Raw genomic sequence first — 24,982 nt, 5'->3', positions numbered from 1 at the left:
AGATCAGGTGCTGTTCAAGGGCTCTCATTACACGTTGCACAGTACAGCTCTGACAAGGTGGTGGATGTGAGCCGGGGTCAGGTGCGGAGTGGGAGGAAGAACAAAAGAAGTTTCTCTGGCAACGGGGAGCATGTCACATTTAGCTCTTCCTGCTAACAAAACAAGCATTTGCAATGCAATAAGTCTCACATTTGCGGGTGTGTAAGCTATTGTCATTGTAACTGATAATTGCTTTTATTTACCTGTTTAATAAAAGGCATTGTCATTTACAATGCCAATAGCTGAAACTCCTATAAATGCGAGCCCTATTTCATTTCAAAGAAGCGGCCGCCATTGTCCCGGGCAGCTCACATTGCGCTTAATGTTGCTGAAAAGCATGTCTGCCTGCAGTAGGAGAAACTCATTAAAGAAAAGAGTGCTTACAGACTAAAGAACACATACCATGCAATAACAGAGGTAAAAGGGCCAGTCCTCATGGGAGGTTACAAATGTAGACAAGACGGTACTGAGGAGGGACAAACAAGCCTATTAATGAATCAGAAGCTAGCATTTACAAAGGACAATGACACAAGCCAATGAAAAATATGAGCGGAGAGTAGGCGGAGTTTCAACTCCATACTCGAATACAGCATGCCTCGCAGAGCAGCGTATGCACTGCCCAGGCTCGACCTTGATAGCAGGACAGATGCTTGGCTGAGGTTACAGTCAAAGCCTCAAGTTATTTTATTGGCTGATTTTTCTAGTATCTTCGCAGAAGGCAAAACTGGCTGTTGGATTCAGGTCACTTGTGATCACACAAAGAATGATGAGGTCCTGTTGGTTATCTGTTAGGGCAAGGTATTTAACTGCCTTGGTTGTGGCCGTCTCATAGCTTTTCACTTTTAAATCCAGTAAAACTGAGTACATTGCAAATATGTTAACTTCATGAGTTTGAAAATGAGTACACAGAGATTTATACCTATTTATTTGCGCACAGTTGCATGAATAAGTTGCTTTTTGTGATATTTTATTGTGGTAACAAGAGATGTTCGTCCTTTTAAATTTAACTCAACGCTATTGAAACTTCCCTTCAGGGTGTTTTTTTTCTTCCATTTGCATACTTTGTTTTTCCCTCCCATTCCCTGGGCTTCAGAACATGCTTGCTTTCAATGCTTATTTTGTACAAATATAACAGTAGGGATCCAACGTTTCTTAGTAGGAGGCAGCCGCTGGTGCCGTTGCGTGTGGAGTTACTCATTACCTAAGCTCCCTCATGTTCATTTCACCTCCTTGCCTCTTTCTTCTCCACACTACACCTCCTGCATCTTTATCTCACTCTTTCAAGTTCTAGTTAATCCCTTCTTTCTTTCTTTGTTAGTCACTGATTTCTTATCTTTTTCCTCCTTCTTCAACCCTTTTCTGCATTTCTCTCTGTAGCTCTGTCTCACAGTCTGATGATAAAAAATAAGTGTTGATCGCCAAAAGTGAATGCCAGCTCTCACCACCTGTAACCGCCGGCACAAAGAAAGCGCTGTGCAATTTTATTTTATGTGTTACCTTAGCTTCACTGGAGAAAAAGGTGGATAATTTAAAAACATTGTTTGGCGACAGTTTGCAAGTTTTCATTCAAATGTGAGTACATTAAGTTAGGAACGCGATAACTTGAACCTGTGCTGATATTCACAGGAGCATCTACGGGACAAGGACCAGCAGTTGGTTACCATGTTCATCGAAGAACTCACACAAGTGAAGGACATGTACGTGGAGATGTGCGAGGACCCTCCGCAGCACATCAGCACGACCCCTACGGTCAGCAAACTCATCTGGATAAAGGGACTGAAAGCTAGAATCTCTGTAAGTTGGTATACATGTTCCTAAGTGGAAATGGACATTCTTGATCACATAAAGACAAAGATCCCTACTCAAAAAGGCGTTTTGGGGTATATAAGTTAGTACTCTTGGCCCCAAAACATAAAATATGGGGCTTATCAGTTAATATTCCTATACAGTTAGTACATTCTGTAGTAGTACAGACTGTACTTTCTTTGCTCTTACACTAGAAGGAGTCGAACATTTCAGGAGCCAATTCACAGAGGCATGTAAGAGTACGTAAAAGAGTACTCCTGTAGTACTGCTTCCCGTACTCATAAATGCTTTCATGGTTATGCACCAAAGAAATTGACAGTTTCCACTATTGAGGCTGAAAGGGGTAAAGAAAATAGCAATTTGTTACTTTAAAAGGAACTTTTTTTTAATCCTAATGTAAACTTTCATATGTTCTTGCATTAACCAAGGAGCCCATGACCAAGCTGAAAATGGTCTCACCGGTTTCTCTGGAAGGAAACCTAGGGTGGAAGCTAAGGAACATCTACACAGAGACACTGGAGGAACTTGAGAGGTAATTCACAGTTGCTTTCTTTTGTAATTCGACATTTGTGGAATTGTTTAGCTGATCCCAAGCAGGGTGGTTTGATGCATTTATTTGTAATTCTACGAATGCACTCTTTACTTCTTAAATATTGCTTTGTTGCAGAGTTGGCCACGCCCATCCTTGGTCCCCGAGTACTGCATAGATTTTTGGGATACATACAAATTGTCTGAACATTTACTAAATATGTCAGTTGGTTGTCACAATAAAACCAATTTGGGTTACCACGTTAACCTTGTGGGGAGAGGTATTACCGATACCAGTAACTAATGATGATGCTGTCAGTGCTGAAGAGTGGGAGGAGCTCACTGTTGGCCAACTGGGCTGCACAGGGATAGAGTGCATATGATGATTTTACGCTTGCACCTTACAGTCATTTTGTGAACAATTGAATTCTTGCCACATGAGGGAAGACAATTTAGGTTCCAGGAGATGTGATCTGATTTCTTGTCACCTCTTACTAGTCCGGTTGTACTGCTCGTTTGCGTTAGATTTACATAAGAGAGTCTATTGATATTCATGTCTGGGCAGTGGGAGTGCTTTAAGTCGTGTGCTGTATTTTAAAGCGCACAGGAAGATCTTGACTTGTGGCGTATGCACAGTTGATGGCGTAAATGGTTTTTGTAATGCTTTTTTCTTAGTCTGCGGATACTCTGTATTACGATTCCTGGTCACTTGGCTTTTTTCATTGTCTTCATGGATAAGTAGAAAAGGCAAGGATGCCATGTGATTCAGAAACATATGCAACAATCATACATTCTTGGAGTCTTTCTTCATCGAGCCTTGAGCAAGAGGAAGAAACGGAGAAAGAAGGAGAAAGAGAAACATAGGAACACATTGACAAAGTGAGAAAGTAATGTTGCATATGTACTGTACCTTTGTACAGTAGTACATTGGTACTTGATGGAACTCAAACCTTAATGTTTGGATAGTGAACTTGTGTTTACTAAAAATAAAGATGTGGTATTTAGACAGATAGTTTATATCTGCACTTCCTTCCTTGACCTTGAAATACTTGAATCTGGAAAAAAAGAGTGGTGGTTTGGATCACATTTTTACAGATATTTTCCAGATCGGTAATGTGCATCCTATGTCTAAGTCCTCCGAAAGAGTTTGGTTTAGTTCTCCTTCTGATGTCATTTTTTTATGTCAGGCCCAAATAGGCCATATTTATTTTCAGGAACACAGCGTTAAGCCTACAACCGCTCAGTGAGGCCGGCCGCGTTTAGAATGAGTCCTGCATTTGCTTATCGACTGGAGTCGGCTCGGAGCTTTAACACAGCGCCATGCCTACAACTCTCTCGGTAGAGCCGGCCGCGTGGCTTATGGGGTAGCAGTCCAGAAGCGCCTCACACGGTGGCGTGCGCCCGCTATGCTCGGGAAGTAGGTAGCAGGCAACTAGCCCAACTGCAAGAAACAGCCCAACGGGGCATAACCGTCTCAAAGCAAGACGAAGGCCAGAGCGGCAAGGAGGAAAAGAAGAAATAGTCGGAATAAGGAAATCTGAGGGCAGGGAGGAGAGAAAGGAGAGAGAACGGTGGCTGTGGATGGCGCACTTAGGGGTGGAGCGGAAGGGCTTGCGCAACAGTGCTGGATAACATGTTGTGTATGACGTTCAGCGACGCAGTCTAGTGGGGTCCGCAGGGATAATGGCGTCCTCCATAAGGCGCAGTGTACGATATCTAGGGGGCATGTATCGCGCGTACTGCATAGAGCACATATATCGCACTAGGGGTTTCCAAACTGCTGTAAAGCGTGTGTCTCTCGCCTGCAATCTTGCCGTGAGTAGCTCTAGCGCCAGCACCTGCCACAGGCGTACGAACTAGGAGACTATGGGCGGTGCTACAGGCCGTTTCCAGTACAGAGCTATAAGTTGCTTAGCCGCGCCTAGCATGTGTAGTGTGAGTGTCCAATCGCTGCGAGTAAGCGCCTTGAGTGTGCTAGGGTGTATGCCTAGTAGGATTGTGGGCACTTCTTCAGGAATGGGGAAACCCAGCACCCCTTTGATGTGGCTAAGTACCTCCTTCCAAAAGATCGCCAGAGTCGGGCACGCCCACCATATATGCACAAAATCACCAGTCGCAGAGCCACATCTCCAGCACAGCGGCGAGGCCCTAGGGAACATTTTACTAAGTCGCAACGGGGTGTAGTACCATTGGGTGAGTAACTTATATGCATTTTCCTGTTGCGGGACACTGCGGTAGATGCTAGGGATATCACGCCATAGCCTGCTCCACTGGGAGGGCTCAATGTCTACACCCGTCGCCCGTTGCCATTGTTTCTGGTATGGATGTGCGGGAGGTGACGTAGGGTGTTGTAGGATGCGATATATTTGCGAAATGAGTCTCTTCAGCCCCCCGAGAGAGCGTGCCAATTTCTCAAAGGGCGTAAAGGGCCTGGTGGCTGCCTGGTATACCTTGCCGCTCGCGGTCCAGTGGCGTAACTGGGAGTGTTGAAAATCAGCCGACTGTGGGAGCCCGAATTCCTCTTTGCATTCCTCCCAGGTCTTGGGTGAGCCCCCGAGGAAGAGGTCCCCAATGACTCTGCAGTCTCCCTGCGTCCACTTATGAAACGCCCGAGTTCGGTGTGCTGGTTGGAAGAGTGAGTGTCCCGCTATCGGCGTGTGCGGGGACGGGAATGTTGTGAGGCCCCTAGACACAGCAATGGTATCCCAGATGTCCAGGACCGTTTTTGTGGGGGTCGCTATATACGCACTCCTGGAGCGCGCTGCCCGCGGGAGCCACGGCAGGTCCCATATAGTGCGTCCCGTGACCGCCCGGTCCATGTGGAACCAGTGCTTGTCACTTGCGCGTGCACCCCATTCCACTACAAAGCGTAGGTGCGCCGCCCAGTAATAGTGAACCAAGTTGGGGCATGCCAGACCGCCCCTGTCCCTCGGGTCCATGAGTATTTTCTGCGAGAACCGGGGGCGCTTCCTGCCCCAAATGAAGGAGGTGATCTCCCGCTGAAGGCTCTGGATGGAGTGGAGCGGGATCGGAGTGGGCAGGCACTGAAAGACGTATAGGATTTTTGGTAATATCGACATTTTAACCGCGTTGAGGCTCCCCAGCCAGGAGATCATCAGAGGTCTCCACCTCCGGAGGTCCTCCAGCACCGCTTCTGATGTCATTTTTAAGCTGCTCTCCATACACAGCCTAAAAGCAAAGTGTTGGGTCTCAGAGTTCCTTTCAATGGAGCTGGCTCCAAGCAGGCGTATCTAAAACGTGGAACAAAATTGAGGGTAAGATCTCTGCAGGCTGGCTGTCATCAGCCTTCCGGAAGCAATAACCAGAGACATACAAATGGGTGACTATGCCTAGAACCTTCCTCACTTTGTTCAGCAGAGACTGCAATCAAATCCCTCACCCCTACCTTTACTAAATGGCTGTGCTGAGGAAGAACTTTCAGTAGTCCTTGCAGTCCTCATTTCCCTTAACTCTGATAGAGATATCTAGCAGCAGATTCCTTAACTTTGAATTCTCCCCAGGCGCCAGTCTGGATCAGGAAATTTTTCAGCTGTACCTCTGTGCACCAGGGGATGGCGTCGGACGGCTCCGTGATGCCGTTGATTCTGGTCAAGACGCCAATGGAGCCATATACGTCCCATCCACCCTTCAGACACAAGAATGTACACTGTCTGGGGGAAGGTAATCTTATCTTTCATCTTGTGTCCTTCTAAACCAGGGGCATCTAAAATAGATTCCCCTGGCCAATTTACACAGACAACACACAGAGTGATACTGCTATACATGAGAAACACATGCACTATATTCACGCACTCTCACCTCACAAGCACACCGGATGGTGGCACCAGGTTCAGTTTAAAAAATTTATATTTAATTGAGTTTTCAACATTTTTAACATCACATCACTGTAATACTGCATCTCCACTCCCCCTCCTCACACCCCTTTGCTCAACCCGGTCTTGTTCCAGAACTTTGTAATATAGACCACCTTTAATTCTGCCACAACCACTCCATTGCCCCCTAGATAGGATTATGCCCTGGATCATTGCACATTCTCCACGCCCCAAACTTCCAAAGGTTGGCCAGCTTAGGGTAGTTTGTGATACACTTTCCACTTTCCCCAGATTCAGTCATACCTCTGGGCACCCTCTCGGCTAATACGCTGCTTCTTCAGCTAGAGAACAATAGTCCATTCCCCGTAGCCACTCCAATGGCCCGCTATGTCTCACTTAGCTAAAATGCAGCATATCCCAACAAATAATTTCTATCTTCTGTTTTGCTTCCCATCCCAGGAATACACTCATGATTGCCAATTTGGGGTCCCATTGTTTAAATATCTGCGCACCCTCTCTAGGTTGCTGAAAACCAAATTCCACTACCCCTGAACCATGCATAAAGGTACCTCTACCCTGGTCACCGTGAAGACAACGTGGCCTGCTACCCCTCCCCATCCTCCACAACCTTTCAGGAGTGTAATAAATCCTGTGAAAGTATTTAACCTGGACTAATTTCAAGTGGGCCGGTATTGTCAGTTCTTGGGCCGCCATTTTTGCCTCAGCTCTTCCTCGTCATCCAAGGGCACAATTCAGATTCCCACCTTTCCCACAATTGGTTCAGCTGGTCCGCGACATTTACCAACAGAGTTCTATATGATCTGGATATGCACTTTCTACCAATAGCAGACATCATGAGTCATTTTTCGAATAGGCTATTCGTGGGGTGCGCGGTGATTGGAGCACTGTGCCGATCCAATGCATGTTGGAGCTGTACGTAAAGGAAGCACTGGGTCTGTGTAAATCGTGCTCAGCTGTGAGTTCGTCGTTGGGCATCATGTGATGTGCTTGCCAGATGCCTCCCAATTTAGAGATCCCAAACTTATCCCAGTTTCTGAAGCCCCAAAGTCCAGCCGTTTCAGATTGTCATATACCCATTCACAATGGCATCTTCTTGGTTGGCACACTCCACCATCTTATCCACTGCAGAGCCCCTTTCTAGCTAACCACGGGAATGGCCATAATGGCACAGGGAGCGGGAGGGAGGAGTTTTCCATACAGTGAATACTATGGTGCCTGCCCTCTAAAGAGAGTCAGCTGAAGTCTCGTAGCTGTGTCCCCTGGTCCCCAAAGAGCCAATCATTAACCGTAAGCAGCTGGGCTGCCCCGTACTACAGTCTGATGTCTACTGCTCCTAGTCCACAGTCATAAGGGCAGTGTACTTTTTATGAGAGACTCTAGGAGCCAATCCTCCCCATACATAGCTATTGATGGTGGCATGTAGGGTTGTAAATCAATGAATAGGTATTTTGTGTGGGTATGTTGCAAGAAATACAACAGCTGTGGTAGGGCCATCATTTTGATGAGGGCTATTCTCCCTATCATGTACAGGAGGAGCGCACTCCATCTCACCATATGTCCCTTGATTTTGCGTGTTAAGGGGGTAATATTGCTGTCCTCGTAGTCTTCAGAGTCTCTCGATATATGCATGCCCAAGTATTTAAATGCTCTGGTTGTGAGCCGGATCACCTTAGAGCCTTGAGACTGCTCCAGAGCAGTGCCCACCACTGGAACTATGACCAATCTCTTCCAGTTCACTCTCTGGCAATGGGATCAATTGGTTCGGGCACTGGATATATAGAGGGCCATCATCCACATACAAAAAGATGAAGTCCTAAAATTCACCACCCCACCTTAGGCCCCACATCTGCGCCTCCATCCTATGCCATTCGGCCAGTGATTCTATTGCAAGAACAAATAGAAGAGGGGATAGTGGACGACCCTGCTTGGTGCCTCTGCCTATCCAGAACTGCTGTGAATTCATTTTGTTCACTCTGACCGTAGCCAACAGTTCCATGTATAGCACCTTCACATATTGAAGAAATCTATAGCCAAAATTCATCCTTTCCAGGTTAGCATGGAATTAGGGTCTTCACAAAGTCCAATTGCATCACAACTGTTTGGTCAAATACAGAACGTACGTGGGCCAAGGGCATGTTTAGCTTCCTGAGACAATGCCAGACGCCCCTGGTCGGCCTAAAGCCATTTTGATCGCAATGCACTAGGGATCTCACCTATTTGAGTAACCTGGTTGCTAAGACCCTCACAAATATTATGGCTTCGATATTGATTAGGGAGATCGATCTGTAAGATGCACATTCTATGGGCAGCCTGTCTGGTTTAGGTAGTACGAACCCGAGGCCCCTTGGATATCATATGGAAGTATCGCAGCTGGCCCTGTGGCTTCAGTCATTGTGATGAGGTGCAGCAGTAGTGTGGGTGCAAACCATTTCACGAATTCTGCAGGAAATCCATTTGGGAGGGGCGCCTTCCCCGACTGCATCTTCTGGAGGGCTGCGAATAACTCCCCCTCGGCAGAGGGGCATCAATGTCTGCTATCCCTCCATTGGAGAGTTGCTAGATGACCAGGTCCACTGCTATGGGATTTTGTTGTTCTGCCCTACTCGGCGGGTTCGAATGGTAACGTTTTTCACAATAGAGAGCTAATGTTTCGGTGATTTCCTTGGTATTGTGGGATTTTCCTGTCAGGCCCACTCACCCCTGGGACAAACCTGGCTGCCAGAGAATGGGTCACAAGCCAGTGTAGCAGTTTTCCCATCTTGTCCCTGAATTTGTACACTCTGTTTTGAGAATCTGACATTACTTCCCTGGCTGAAGGCATTAGTTTCTGTTTTAGGGCCCCTCTAATTGCTTCCAGACAACAAAGTGTTTCATTATCGCCAATTTAAGTTAGGTGATATTCCAGTTCCCCTATCTGCCTTTCTAGGGCCATGAGTTCATCTCCCCTTTCCTTCATCCTCCTAGCAGTGTATGCTATTATGTCTCCCGGAATAACTGCTTTTATTGCCTTCCACAATGTAATTAGTTAGACCTCTGTTGTGGACTTTTCTTCAAAGTAGAGCTCTATCCTATCCTTGATGTGTTCCTAAAACGTAACATCCTTCAACCCTCCTGCTGGAGGCTCCATTGCCTGTTAGACCTATGCCTCCCCATCCTCATTAACAATTCAATAGGTTTGTGAATTGTAGCGCCCAATGTCTTCTGGAGTCCAGCAGCTGAGAAGAAGAAGTAGTCTAGTTTTGAATGTGAACTGTGGGAGTGGGAGTAGTATGTAAACTCATGCGCCGTTGAGCTCTTGGATCTCCACAGATCGCAGAGCTCCAGGGGCTCTGCCATTGGTGCACGGGTCGAGTGTCGCCACTCACTGGCCCCTCCTTTCACATCAAGTTGTAGGTATATAACATTTTTGAAATATCGCCCTATGATAAGGCCCCCGTCCGGTGATAACTGTGTTCAGGTCTGTCATCATGCTCTCCAGCAGATTCAGTGGGACATACACAGATACCACTGCCCATGGGATGCCAAACAGAAAGCCCATAGCCACCACATATCTATCCATGGCATCTGTGACCACCAGAGGGAAGGTTTTGTGTAACAAGATTGCAACCCCTCTGGTACCTCTAGTGAACCCTGCATGGTATACCCTATGAAAGCCATAGCGAGTCAAAAACGTGCAACTATTCCCAAGCAAATGTGTCTCTTTCAAAAATAGAACTGGCGGGGCAGCTTGTGGGCCTATCAAAGGATTGCTGTGCATTTTATTTTAACCAGCAATCCATTGACATTCTAGGACAATACCTTATATTGGGTGATGGTGGTGTCAGAGGTCATGGTTCATTGATTGTGTGGGAATGAATTTTTGTTAAGCGTTATGCACAGTTTGTTGATCAAAATTAGGGCTCCCGGTTTTATGGAATTAATTTTTTCTGCATTTCCGTCTGTATTTAGCCATATTTCTTTTTTGCTAATTTTTTCTGTATTTATCCATTTTTTATTTTAGGTTTTCTTTATAAATGAAGCTGCAATGGGTATTTTTCAACATTTATTTGACTGATAAATGTATACTCGCATTTGAATGTCCAAAAGATTTCAGCAGTATATAGTGCAATAGCGTTATCTGAAAATACTTGCATTGTAGAATAGGATCAATAACTGTAGATCTGCACTTAATTAGGAAATCCATTGTCTTTTTTCATCTTCCTTACCTCTCAATCTGTACTCCTACTGACCTGTCACTCATGCCTGGAATGACCTTCCATTATTTTTGCGAGCTACCCCGAACTTTGGTCCATTTAAAAAAGCCTTGAAAATCCATTTGTTCAAGCTGGCTTTTTAGTTTTCTGTATAGCCTATTCCTCTTTTTCTGTTTTCTTTTTTCCTTTCGCGCCAGGATACTCCGGCAGTAATTGAGCACGTAATAAAACCGCATAATAATAATAATAATGATTGACTGTTGAAAAAATCATCCAGAGAAGACCTATTTTCCGCATTTTTCTGTATTTAAAGATAAATTCAGTCAGGAAAATAAATAGTTTTCTGTCTGTATTTATCTGTAAAAATCAGTAAAGATGGAAAACAGGGAGCCCTAATCAAATTGAACCTAAAGGTACCCAACTGCCCCCACAACGGCCTTCACCCAACACTTCTTAAGTGTAAGCTACCACCCCCAAAACAAGCAGACCCATTAGAAGCAATAAACAATACAATGTAAAACTATATAGAAATAAAATAGTCACCATAGTCTTATGTAGTGGAGAGCGCTACACCTCACACCAGCCCCACTTTTCAGAATCATTGTATCCCATCGGCGGCTACGAATAAAAGTAAACCCGCAACATCACATGGTGGAAAGGGAGGAAGGGAATCAAACCTTCTCCTCCATGCTGATGATGAATGACGTCACATCAGCCCCTCGTAGAGTCCCTTCCCTGTGGTCATCCTAGCTCCCCTACGATGATTCCCCAAGTCTGTGCTCCTTTTGTAAGCTGAGTTGGCCTCCTCTCAGTCTGCTGTGTTTAGACCTTCTTGTGATCCTCCTAGAGTGGGACAGTTGACTCCCTTCAGTCTCCCGAGATGTTATTGACTTCAATGTTGGTTTGGGCAATTGTTTCCTCTCTTCCTCCCAGTCCCAGGCCTCCTCCGGGCTCTCAAAGAAAATGGTTCTCCCCAATATATTACTTTCAGTTTGACAGGTACACCATCATATATTGTATGTCCATAGCCATAGGTTTCCTCCTTACCTCTAGGAAAGATTTACAAAGGAGCTGCACGGTAGCTGTGTAATCAGGGAAGAACAAAACCTTGGAGTTGGCACTACAGATGTCTGGCTGTCGGTGTACCTGTCACAACTTAGAGTCCCTGTCCAGAACCCTGATGATGATGTTGATGACTCTAAGCGGAGCCCCTTTTGGGGGCCTCGGAGCTAGCTACCTGTGTGCCCTTTCTAGATCGACACAGGGAATACCTCACCATCCAGTATCCAGTTTCTGACCCAATCCATGAGTAATTTCTCTGGGCTCTAGCAGACCCACCAGCCACAAGTTGTTTCTGCACGACTGGCCTTTTCCGTCTTCCTCTCGGTGTTCCAGCATTAATAACAGGTCTCTCAGCTCTCTCCTTGGCTCGTGGTGACCACCACATCTTCAAAGGACAAAGTTCACCCCTCTGCCTCTGTGGTGTGATCAGATAGATTACCTAGGTCTTGGCAGAGGAGAGATACTGCCATTCCTACCCCTCCGATCTTCTCAATTAGGTCTTTGTGTGAGATATTAATGTCCTGGAGTAATGTGGCTGGCAACACTGTGTCCTCTTGATTCTGGGAGGGAGGCGGGGTGGGTGGTGATGAGCCCTGCATCCCTTACAGCACAGGCTCCACTTTCTCCTTCACCATCTCGACTGGGCAGAGGCTTTCTGCTGGGGTCTAATTTTGGGGACCTGCATGTCAGGCCCCAGGTTGAGTCACAGGAAACGGGAGTCTGGCCCAAATGGGAGGTCTCAGGTGTCCGGCCCAGGCAGAGCAGTGATCAAGGGAAGAGTATGGCTAGGCTTGTGTGACCGTCTCCTAAGAGGGAAGCTGTGTGCCCTTTTACCTGTGGTGCGAGACATCTTGTGAGGGTTTCAGCACACCCGGTCACAATATAAATCCTGGCTGCTCCTGGAGCCCAGCCTGTCTCCACTGCCTTGGGCCGACCGTTCAGCCGTCTCTGGCCCACTCCGCCACCTCCAGTGAAAGAGAATCTCTGCCACTGGGCTGTCTCCTCTCCCTCACTGTGCCCCAAGAGTCAATGCGGTGGTAGAAATGGGTCACCATTGTAGGCTTGCAGCTCCTGGCGATGTCTTCCACAAAGAGGCCTGTCACCCTGCAGGCCGGCATTATGCCTTATTCTTTCCTCTCTTCCCTGACTCCCTGGTTGGACATGGAAGGCTAAAGGTGGCAAGTGCCGGGACCACCACTCAGATTTATAGTCTTGGCCAGGCATTGGTGCCCAGCCCTTCTGCACCGATCTGAGCTGCCCGCTTGACTGTTACGGGCTGATGTGGTTACCTGGAATCTGAAGGGGTTCCCAGCCATGCCTCGGCCGCATGGCTGGCTCCTCACACTTGCCCAGGAGTCGGTGCAGAACCGGGGGGGGGGGGGTGGCGTTCACTGCCATGGATTTGCAGCTCCGGGTGATGTTTGCGGCCAGTAGGCCCATCTCCGAGTAGATCTTGCAAAGCACCTAGGTCATTGCAGGCCGAAGCAGTGGTCGAAGTGGGTGGGATCGGCAGGGCACAGCGTGCCCCTACTTTCCAAATTGCATAGATCCGTTCTCTCACTTTTTTATTTAAAAAAGCGTCCCAGGACATCAGTAATAGCTAAGGCCTGTAGATTGGCTCAGCTGTTCTTGACTATTCGAGAATGGGCGGGATGGGCAGAGAAGGAAAATGACTCTGTCTTTTCCTTCTTGCCCAGAGAAGACTAGGGCAGTGTCCACTTCTCCTGCTCTGCCACTGGCAGCTACCCCTCTCTATCTTTCTTCCTCTTATTCCCTTTCTTTCTGTCTATGTCACACTCCTCCTCACTCCTCCTCACTTGCTGAAAACCGTGACTTCAAGAAATTATTCTTACCCTCAGTTTTCTCTTCTTTCGTTCATTTGTTCCCCTGTGAAATAGATTAAAAAAAGAAAGAAACACTTTTACTGGAAATGTCATCATTTTCTGACATTTTTTTACTCCAAAGTGCAGCCTGGGGATGGAGACAGTTCAAAATACAAAAAATAACTAAATAAAGCAACATAGAGTGGTCGCTCTAATTTTCTCGTCTGTCTTTGAACAACATTGTTATCCCAGGGTGGTGAAGTGTTCCATTCCTGGAGGTGTACTGCAATACCTAGTTGATGTGTGGAGTGAAAAACACTTAATGTGATCCTTATAAGCTGTTTTCCTTATTGTAGTTTATAAAATATGTACGGCAGCTCCGTGCCATACTGCTTATGTTTTTTTGTAAGGATATAAGCAATGGACATTGAAACGGGTAAAAATATTAATTGACTTCTGAATAATGAGTGTAAAAGCGTTAAGGTAACCATGTTGTTACTGCTTACATTTCACATGTTTACGTAATCTTGTATTCCCTATGAGTGTTTACTTTAACAAGAATGATGTTTATTTTTTTCATGCAGCATATTACTCTGGTTAGAGGGTGTGGTGCAGTGACCAGAGCTGCCGACACCCGAGCTAGGGGAATCCAGGTTGTAGTCTCGGTGTGGGCTCAACATCCTTTGATTCTGGGCAAGTCACTTAATCTCCCTGTGCCCAAGGACAGCACCTGATTACCCTCACGGGTGATAAGTGCACTATATAAATCTACTTATTTACAAATATACTCTTGTCTAGTGCATCATTTGAATTGAGTAGCATCCAGGTTTTTATAGCTGGGTATAATTGGGTTGTAGCTGAAGGCAGTGCAAGTTTCCCACAGTGGGGCAGGATGGTATTCAGTGGGGTAGAGGATGTGGCACTATGGCCAGACCTGCCAAATTTGGAACTGGGGAACCTGGTTCAGTAATCTTGGTACCAGCCCACCTGACCACTCTCCTGTGGGAGCACAGTCCTATGCTAGACCTTAGAAGGCCCCGTTAGAACTTAGAAGCCCTGGTGTCTTAGCACCAGCAGGTGAACCCTAGCGGTGGCAAGTGTGCGTTACCCTTGAAGGCCTGCCCATCACAATCCATACTGAAGTTCACCTCCAGTCTTTCAGGCTGGCCTACGAAGCAGTTCATCCTAGAGTGACAGTGACTCTGTCACTGAGGTCACAGGACCCTTGAGGCCAGTCCGCCTCACCGATTGGTACCTCCATTGGCCTTGTTTCAGCAGTAGTAGTGCAAATCACCATGGACCGGCAATACAGGATGTGCTCACACAGCAAACAAAATGTTCAAACTTCACGGTCTCTCTACTTCATGCACAAGCACTTTTAACATGTGCTGACTGCTTTCGGGCAACTGGAATTATGCAGCGATGGAGGACAAAATATTGTTGCAGTGTTGATTAAATTATGCAGCAAAAATAGGCTGCAACGTAATGTAGTACATTTTCTGATACTTTATTATTTTTACATTTTTAAACATACTAACCGTCTCTGCAAAGATATTGCCTCATTTGCACCAGTGTTACATAAAAATACAGCAGTCAGGAAGGTGTCCAGTCAACCTTTGCAAATGGCCCTCCACTTCGCAGCAACACTCCTTTTTAGTAACTTTTGATCAGTTTGAGCAACAATCAAGTTTTTTGTTTAAATTCGTCAGATTATGCAGCAGATGATATATTCTATGCCAAACATGGCAGAACCATAATTATGTGGAAAACATTTGCACACTAGGATATTTTGTCATTCATGTGTGAACTGCTCATGTGGAAAATGGCAAGAGATGTGCTGATGACAGAAACTGAATGGCTTGGAGTCAAATGGCTTGTGATTCCTCTTTTAAGAGTATCTTGGACATTCTATGATTGGAAATGCATCCCATTTTGTGACTGTATTTGTTGATGTCAGTAACTCATATTAAACCTTAAATAAGCATGTGTATCCATTAGTTGAATTAAATAACGTAATAAGTTATAACTGGTCGGTGAAATGCGAAACAAATACAAAAAATTGGGATTATTTGCTCTTTCTTGCCACAACTCTGACTCCGCCCAGTGACCCAATCCACAGATTATTCTTGCCCTCTGATTCCCCACTCACAGTTCCCCTACTTTTTCCCACTTTGACCACTGACATCTGCGGTTGTCTGTCTTGTATCCTTCTGCCAGTACGACTGGGGAACCTGTTAACCATCTCAGCAGAAGCTCTTCAACCGGAAAAGGTCTGTAGGCGGTGCATACACCCCAATAGAGAGTCCATGACAAACGCCAAGAGGTCTCTGTCTTTATACTCTTAGACAGAGGTGTCTAGAAGCTGCCCCTCCCTTCATTTTTTCTATCTCATTGTTTTCCTCTGGGCTATAAGCGCTGAGATGCCCCCAGGTGAGTCACGCGCTGTATAAAAGGCACTGACATAACATAACAAACATAACATCTGCACTGTAAGTGCTGGCTGCACTCTCTGCATCAAGGTCAATCAACAGAGCTGGCCTGGCTCTGATGAGAGCTGAGGCAGATGTCTTCCCTTTCTTATTCTTGAGCTATATAATTGCCTGTAGCATTACAGTCGCCTCAGGGTCGGATTCAGCAGGATTCTTGGGACTGGCGCAGAGCTTGCATAAAGGGCGGCCGCCATGTTAGGCTGCTTGGCCTTGCCTACCCAGATTTAGGGCTTTGCATCACAACAGAACTTTAAAACAGTGGGTTTAGAAGACTGCACTCACTTTACTTTCATACTTTGTCATGATATATCCTAATTGACTCTATTCCAGTTTTAAACTGCTAATCCTTCTTGAGCTTCATCAGACCCGACCGCCCTCATACTTCTAAACTCTTGCTATCTGTCCAATTTTCTCTGTCTGACATCTCTATTTAGATATTCCTTCTAAAGGTTCTCTACCCTTTCTTAAAAGAAAAAAAGTTAGTCCTGTTCCCTCCAAATATCGCCACCAAGAATGAATATGTAAAGAATTAAATGCTCTGTTCAAGCAGAATAGCCTCTCTACGAGTTATTCCAGGATTTTGAGCCTTTGGAGATTGTTAACAGGTTACTACTTGTTAGTTCCTATTGATAAACTTTCTAACACATTATCACCCACCCACCATAAATGGCACTCATGTATACCACATTGAGGCAGTATCACAAATGGTAATGGAAGTCTATTTTTGCCCAATATGACATAAGTAAACCCAGCTCTTTCTTTTAGGTATGAGGATGACCTGGTTACTTCATGGCTTCAAGCTGCAAAGGAAGAATTGAGTGACTCCCTAAAGCTACCTCTGCTGGTAAGTGAGCAGTAAAACCCCTTTGCATATGATTTTAGATATTTGAAGGATCTATATAGTGCCATCCCACCACGGGGGGAAGAAGTTGTAACCACTGGAGAAGTTGTGCACATTTAGGACATTGCTAATGTGATGTCGGAGTTTCAGAGGTGAGTTCCAATTACAGCGCGGGTTTGTGCAGCGATTCAAGGTGACCTACTGGAGGATGGGTGTCCTGTAGCAACCAATCTGCTGTATTTGAATTTGATCAACTTTAGAATGGATTGGGTAGTGTAGTTCTGGACATCTCACAACTGGTAGATCTTGCAGCTGGAAAGACATTCAATAAATGTTCAAATGTGGCGCAGTGAGAAAACAGTTTATTCATTTGATGTTTCAATTATGGATTTTTCTTTTAGCAAGGCTGTATTACTATGCTGTGTAATGTTTGTGTGTGTCTTTTATGGCTTGTCTGGACGAATACATAATTATTGATTGATTGATTGAGAAAACAGTGTTTACATTTCTTACCCTATTTTTTTTAAATAGATCTCCTACTCTACTCTATTCTATCCTATTGTATTTGTCCCCCCCCCTTCAGCAACAAATAAAGTTATAAACAGCCAGCATCTAGTTATGATCTGCATTAATCCTCTCACTGATCTACACTAACTTTTCATTGGCAAAATCAAGTGGCGGTGCGCCCATTGCGGGCACTGGGGCGTTACCCCACCAATGCCACGGCCCCATTCAAATTATTCGCTCTACTTCTCCGACTCTATTAATTCCAATCAGAACTCCTGATTGGAATTAGCGTTGGAGAAGTAGAATGAGGGACGCTGGAGAGGGTGGGGACGGGGAGGGGCTGCGGCATCACTCAGGAAGTTGAGTGACAGAAGCGCACTAGACAACTGTCACAGCAATAGTGCGCATGTTCGTTTTTGGGCTTGTAATTTCTACGATCAGCCTGAACATGCGCACTAGCCTTCCCCTTAAGAGACCGAGGGTTGCTTCATGCTGCAGCCCCGGTCTCCTAATGTATCCCTGCCCTCAGCCAATCCTGGCGCTGCTGGAGCAGCGTCAGTAGAGGAGTTGGCAGTGACGTCACGGCTGTTCCTGTTTGAAGAGCGCGAGGCCCAGGAGCTCCTGGCTCTCTTGGTGTTTGAAGGTAAGCTCTTTGAAAAGATATTACTCCCACCAAAGTAATATTACTGCTTCGACCTGATCAGTGTGGTGGGAACCTGAGGTACTAGATATATGTCTTTTGGTGGAAAATATTTTGTGAAGCTTTCCTAATTTTACTAAATGAGAAAACATATTAACTTCTCTTTAACGTGTGGTGAGCAGCAAAGAGAGTTTACAAATACAATAAATAAATAAATAAACACGTCTAGAGCTCGCAGGGGACAGAAAGAGCTGTGGAACCGCACGGTAACGCTAGAGAGTGTAACCAAGTGTGATTGGTGGGGACCCGAACCTTTGAATACCTATATTATTCTTTCCTTATTTTCCGAAGCTTAAGCTTAGATACATCATACATGATACATGATACATGGTACATGATAGATTGAAAGACCAATATACGCTGTTGTGGTGAATTAGAAAGAAGTGCAGAATGCTGAATCTCATGTGCGCCCAGGAAGTCATTTAACAGGAAGGCCCTACAGTGTTCTAAGTCACATAGCTGAGCTCCGACTTTTGGAGGGAAGCATACTAACGTGTGGTCATGTAGTGCTTCTAAGCGCTGCATACAAGATATTTTATTCTGAGGGAGCGATGCATAGAGCGTCTTTGCCCAAACGCATATGCATTTAATTGATGTGCATACGTGTTCTTTGTAGCGCTTGGAAGCACTTAGATAAAGGCGCAGATGTGGAAGAACGCAAAAATGCCGTAATTCTGCAAAATGTAAGATAGTTGCAATGAGACTGGTGCTTGCTCTGGGGAGCATAATATCGTGTCTGCGAGTTAGGGGTGTGCATTGTGTATTTTCCTGTTCATCGCTGCACTTGGTGACCGTCCCACCCAGAGTAGGAGGTATACCCGGGTGCATTCATGGACCCCCGGGGCTTGGAAGTGAACCCCCTTTCAGGCCCTTTCACTCGGCAAAGCAAGGAAAGATATCACACTTGTGACACCAGTGCAGGGTTCTACTATTTCAAGGAAAATGGTTCACTTGAACTAGTAGGGTCGGTCCCCTTTATACCTTTTATTTTGATATTTTTATTGCACATTGTGACGTCTCACGGTTGTCTCCAAAGCCCTGTGCGCGTGTAATATAAGGGCGCGGAGTGTCGCCTGGCAGTCTTTGACCAGGATAGGAAGTAGAGTTCGAAGTTGAATGGGAAGAGGACACCCACATGTTAGACGGGGCCTGGGGGACAGGAGTATTTTCCACTTGAAAAGGTATTTTCCTCTTTGCGAGGGTGAAAAAAGGGGAACTATAACGTGCATAAATATTTGATTTTGTAGGTACAGATTCTGCTTACATTCGTTTTATGGTGTGCTTTGATGTTTTTCAGGCGTGCTTTTGTTTTTTCTAGGCAGCATTAGATGAAGTGACTTACCCTGAATCCCTCACATTTGCTTAAAAATGCACTATTTGTCCGCTCTTTTTCCAAATTTTTCTAGGGCGGATGGGAACCCCGGGTTGGTTGTTCTGGCTTGCGTAACATTTTACGCCACACCACTTTCAAATGTCTCCAGCCACCACTTGCAAAATCTTAATTCTTTGGCTGTTTTCATGGCTATGAAGGACTGCAAAGAAGCTTGTTAATATTGCTGTAACATTAGTATTCATTAGGACCAACTTTAGTGACGCTCAACATCAAATTATTAAATATTAACATTGAGTGCAGTTCAATGACATAAGTATTTAGTCGGAATAGCAGCACTCCGTTACTGTGAGGACTCCATTTTGATGAAGTGTGTTTGACTATTGTTTTTCTTTCCTGGACACCTCTTTCACTGCTTCTACTGATATCTCTAATACCTCTGCTCATTAATGCCAACCATATGTACCCTACTACTGTGTAAGGCATTTTATTAGCTTTTGGTGCCTTGAAGCTGTTGCTTTTCTGTCTGGCCTCCTGTTTTTTTGCCTCTGCAGTGGCTTTTGCCTATTGTTAGTACCAGCTGCCCATCGGATTTATGTACAAAAAGTTATTTTTGGATTTTATAAATTTAGGAATCAAATTCTATTTGAGTGGTTCTATTGCGATTGATGATGGACTTTGTGATTGTTAAGGGTTGTAGTAGGTAGATTCAGATGAGCTTTGTTTTTGTACAGTTTTTACATGATATTGTAACAAGATTTGGTAGTACAATGTATGTTTACTTATTTATCTTATTTGTTAAAACGTGTATGCATTGAAAAATGGGAATAAAGTCTTATAATGTACAAAAAGTAAAATTGGAGGAGTCTACAATAGGTGTAGATGGTTGAGTAAATGCCATCAGTAGATTATCCTGTACCTTTTCATCCACTGCATGTTACTCTGCTGAAAATCAGGGCCTAAATACTGCAAAGCTTTACTGTTTGAGTGGAAGTGACCTCCACAAACAAGAAAAACAGCGGTCAATACTTCGGTGAATGGCCAGAGGGAAGACTCCTGATTTGTTTTGTTTTTAATTTGAGAACAAAACTGAAGCCAGATCAGCCAATGGGTTTGTAGTAGTTCTACTCTGGGTTTAGAGGTCAGGCAGAGAGAATTATTAAAACAATTGTGGTAAATATTTAATTACCGTCTTAATTTCTATGCAGGTAAGTACTAAAAATAGAATAACTCAATCGAAAAGAAAGACGCAGAGTCCGTGGTGTTAGAGTTCTTAGGGGTTTTATTCCTTAAAAAGGAATGGTTCTTGAACCGGATATCATGTTCCTGACACCACTGGGGTTCAGGAAGGGATAGAGCATACTTTATTGACAAGACATAACTTTTATACTTAAATCATATAATGGAAACCAATACAGTAGGCGTAACAGCTGAGAGAAACAAGATAAAAGCACACACGTGTTAGCAATACGTAATTAGAAGGCGTGAACTAGGCGTGAACATAGAGGTGTGTGCTAGAAACGTCACATGAAAGTGTCACAAGTAGGTGGGTACATAGCAGAATCTTGCAATGTCAGCAGAAATCTGAGGTCTGGATGCGCGCGCAGCTGCATGACGTGTGATTGACGTGGAGCTGGAGGGTGCAGGGGACTTGACATTTACACTAGAGGAAAGAGACAGAAGTCTGGCATGTCAGATCAACTCGTACCTATATCATATCTGATATCTGTTGTTTGGGAACCATATTATCTAGAGGGAAAGGTCTCTTGGGCAGAGGCTATTCTATACTGACTGTGAGTGCGTGTATAAGCGTCTACGTGTCTGCATGAGATGCGAGGGGCATGGGCCTACCATGGTAACAGGAGCTATGAATTACTTGCACGGAGACAGTGAGGCCAGGCCCTTTGCTCTGCAGCTGGAAGGATGTTTACTTGAACTAGTAGGCAGGAATGTATTTCTGAGGAGCGGAGCAGATAATTCGAAGGTTGAATACAGTCTTGGCAGACAACAGGCTGAGCTTAGCGCCGTTAGCCGCGCAGGGAGTAAGGTAGAGGTCACGGGTACAGAGGCAGCCTAGGCCGAGGCATTCAGTGTCAGAAGGCAGGAAAAGGCTCGATGGCAGAATTCAGGGCCTACTTCGCCTGGGCTGGAAAACGTGTAAAGTACACTACATAAAGACGTTGGCACGGCATACTTAGAAACGGAGTATTCAACCCGTTCAGGGTGGATCTGAAAGAGGACATGTTAACGTTGGACGCAAATGTATTTGCGTCTTCATAGCTGGCACAGGAGGGAAGTTACATGCACTTTAAGTTTGTACATGGAGACGGTGGGGTACACGTTAGGGAACATTTCTTGACCATAAAATTTATATTTCCTCATTCCCTCCTTGTTCCCTACGGACCCTTCATGATATATCAATCCTCATGAACCGATCAGTCTGTTCATGTAACATCATTTGCTCTTCTTTCTTCTTTTCGCGTTTTGAGTAGGAACTTGAATGCGGAATACATGATGTGGCGCATAGACCACAAATCGCTGGCCCACATTGTAGGCACAGGCAACAACTGAATACTACGAGAAGGGCAATGCCTAGGAAGGATAGGATCTTCCATCCCCAAGCGGTCAACGTTGTCCAGAACCAACCGGACCAAGTCCAGGTGCCTGGATTCTGATGTATCAAACTTGCAATTTTATGAAGACGTGTGATAGCTTTATATACTGTTGGCGCGTTTTCTGGAATGAAAACACAGCAACTTGACCCGATGACCTTACAGGCTCCGCCCCTATCTGCTAGGATGACGTCAATAACAAGACGATTTTGAAGAACAACAACCCGCATGGCAGATTGCTCCTCTGTTAAGTTGCCTAGAGCGGAGGTAGTTTAATTCACTACTGCTTCGAGTGTTCTAGTTAATTTTCGTATCAGTTTACTATTAAAAACAGTACCTAAGTAGGGGAAGAAACCTTTATTGAAGTCTGTGTATTGCTCCCATGTCGTTTCAGTATAGTCGACAATCGGGAGATCTCTTCGGAGTCTAGTAGTTACTAGATTTGTATTTCTGTGATAATCAGGAGGGGCTAGGAAAACAGGTGGCAGAAGGAATGCAATTTAACAGGTACCATCCCAATCTGGAGGTAAGCGTATGTATGCGGTATGGCCACAAACAAAGTAGGAATGACGAGTAGCTCTAAATGAAGACTTGCCTTGATCACTGAATTCGACCACAGTAGTACATTTACTATGACCTAAGTGTACTGAACCCTTCTTTCTGACACATAAATCACCAGTGACTGGTAATACTGACATAGCAGGGAGAACTGGTGCAGCTTCGGATTCAACAGTAAGAATCATGAGGTTAATTGTATAATTACCTAATCCATATACTTCATTTTCTAGATCAGTTCCTGTCCTAGTGGGAAGTCCCTTCTTGTCAGGGTAACAGGCGTTAAGCAAAACTAAGTTCAGGTTTCCCCAAACCCAATTTCCTTCGAAAACAGCAATATCAGAGTCTAAAGAATTAATTAATCTAAACCATGCTCCGCATGAGCCATTGTGAGTGAACGGGTATGGAAAGAGAGGCAGAACCCCCTTGTATTTCTGATAGGGAGGGAGTCGGCCACATATCCAACAGTTTGTAGCATTATTAGTCTGATGGGAGTGATGTAACATACTAATGAATGTGTTGTTGCGCAGCGCAAGTCTGTAAGATAGCTCATGTGGGGGTAATTCGCTAAAAGAATGTTCGGCAGTGACATTGTAAGCAGATTGTTCACGCTTGAAGATAGGGTAATATACATGCAACAATATACTGGCAGCAATAATCAGAAGGCTTAGAAAAAACATAACCAATAATGTCACTATACAGTGACTACGAAGTGATTTACAATATGCACGTTTCTTGAGTTGTCTCTCTCTCTCTCTGTCTCGGTCTAGGGGATACATGTCAGAAACTAATTTAACCGATTCACCTAGGGGAGGACTTAAACAATTAAACTGTCTGACTTGCTAGACCGCAATTTTAATTTATACTCCTCTTGCGGAGTTTTCTCTCTCTTGCAAACTTTAAAGTCACTAGAATCGGGGCAGTCCTTTGAGGGGGTGGAAGAGTCAGTCTCTGGCAACAGTTCATTACATTTTTTAATATGACTCGTATGGATCCACCCCTTTCGGCCCTCAACTTTAATTGCAGTCCTCGTGGTCAGAAGGACGAGCTTTGGATCCTGCCAGCGAGGCTCCAGCGGACTCCTCCTGTCGAAATTTCGTATTAAGACGGTATCACCAGGACGGACATCGTGTGGCTTCACATCAGTGTTGTCGGGAAAGGCTGCGGCAACCTGTGAACGACATGATTGGAGTGCAGACATCAAGGAGGCAAGGTAATCTGTCGGCATATTACAGTCAACATCGGTTATTTTCTTAGGCATGGGCGTCCCCCACATATTTGGTGGTCGGCCAAAGACCACCTCATACGGGGATAGTCCTGATCTCGAATGGGGGACCATTCTCATATAGAACAGTGCAACTGGCAGGGCGACTATCCAGTCGACCCCTTTCTCTTTACATATTTTGGCGAGACGTGTCTTCAATGTCTGATTGTGCCTTTCTACAAGGCCAGCTGCCTCGGGATGTCGGACGCAATGGAATTTCCACTGGTATCCTAACAGAAGTGAAACCTGCTTCATGAGCTCGGATGAGAATGGCTGTCCGTTATCTGAGTACACGATACGAGGCAAGCCGTACCGTGCGAAGAATTCACGAACCAGCTGCTTAGCAGTGGTCGGGGCAGTGTAATCTGGGACTGGATATGCTTCGGTCCAACGGGAAAGTGCACAAACAACTACGAGGACGTACTTGAATCCTCGACAACGGTCCATCTGGATATAATCCATCTGGAGGACTTCAAAAGGGTGGTCGGGAGGATGAAATCCACCTTGCTCTACAGGGACGCTTTTACCTGGATTGAACTGACAACAGATCATGCAAGTACGCACTTTCTGTTTTGCCGCTGCTCGTAAATGTTTGTTGTACCAGAGATTCTGTAAACTGTCTAACATAGCTTTTTCTCCTAGGTGTGCTGGACTATGTGCTGTATTTATTATGACTTGAACCATAGAGTCGGGGAGAAACCATGTAGATTTTCCCTTCGTCATCCATCCCTGATCTGTCTGGATCCCTCCTAGTTCAGTCCATTTCTTGATTTCATCTGGAGTAGCACGTGTCTGAATATCGATTACATCTAGTGTGGGATCCCTAACTGTCATACAGTGTGTCGGCACTATGATCTTTGTTACATCCGTTGTCTGAGTGTGAGTCAATGCTGTATGTTTTGCTGTTTGGTCTGCCAGGTCGTTACCCTGGGAAATAGAGTCTGTAACTTTAGTATGTGCTTTACACTTCATGATGGATATGCCTGAAGGCAAATGTATTGCTTCTAACAGTGCTTGAATAAGGGGACCGTGTTGAATCTTGGCACCGTGAGAGGTCAAGAAACCTCGTTCTTGCCATAACACTCCGAAGTCGTGTACGACTCCGAAAGCATAACGTGAATCTGTGTATATGTTAACATTTCTGTTCTTGGCTAGTATACAGGCTCGGGTCAGAGCGATAAGCTCTGCTGCTTGAGCGGACAGTGTATCAATACGATGTGTTTCTTTGACTTCAGTTTCAGTGGTCACTGCATATGCGGCTACTAATTCTCCTGTGCTTGTTCTCATACATGAACCGTCCACGTAAAGTGTCAGGTCCGGATTAGTCAATGGAACGTCTGTTAAGTCTCGTCGGGGCTTTGTTACTGCATTAATGATCT

The 24,982-nt window shown here is 45.1% G+C and overlaps 1 protein-coding gene across 1 annotated transcript in view; it reads left to right on the top strand.

Annotated features, from left to right (window-relative positions):
- LOC147729704 (uncharacterized) overlaps window positions 1-24,982 on the top strand; it is a 363,931-nt gene that overhangs the window by 153,811 nt on the left and 185,138 nt on the right. Inside the window, exons 13-15 of the mRNA XM_086954024.1 lie at window positions 1,666-1,833; window positions 2,274-2,377; window positions 16,560-16,638. Coding sequence (XP_086810150.1) covers window positions 1,666-1,833; window positions 2,274-2,377; window positions 16,560-16,638 — 351 coding nt within the window. The remainder of the gene's footprint in view (window positions 1-1,665; window positions 1,834-2,273; window positions 2,378-16,559; window positions 16,639-24,982) is intronic.

Source organism: Lissotriton vulgaris, chromosome 2_1 (assembly GCF_964263255.1).
Source record: "Lissotriton vulgaris chromosome 2_1, aLisVul1.2, whole genome shotgun sequence".
In the NCBI taxonomy this organism is placed as follows: Eukaryota; Metazoa; Chordata; class Amphibia; order Caudata; family Salamandridae; genus Lissotriton; species Lissotriton vulgaris.
This window is presented reverse-complemented; position numbering and strand designations above follow the sequence as displayed.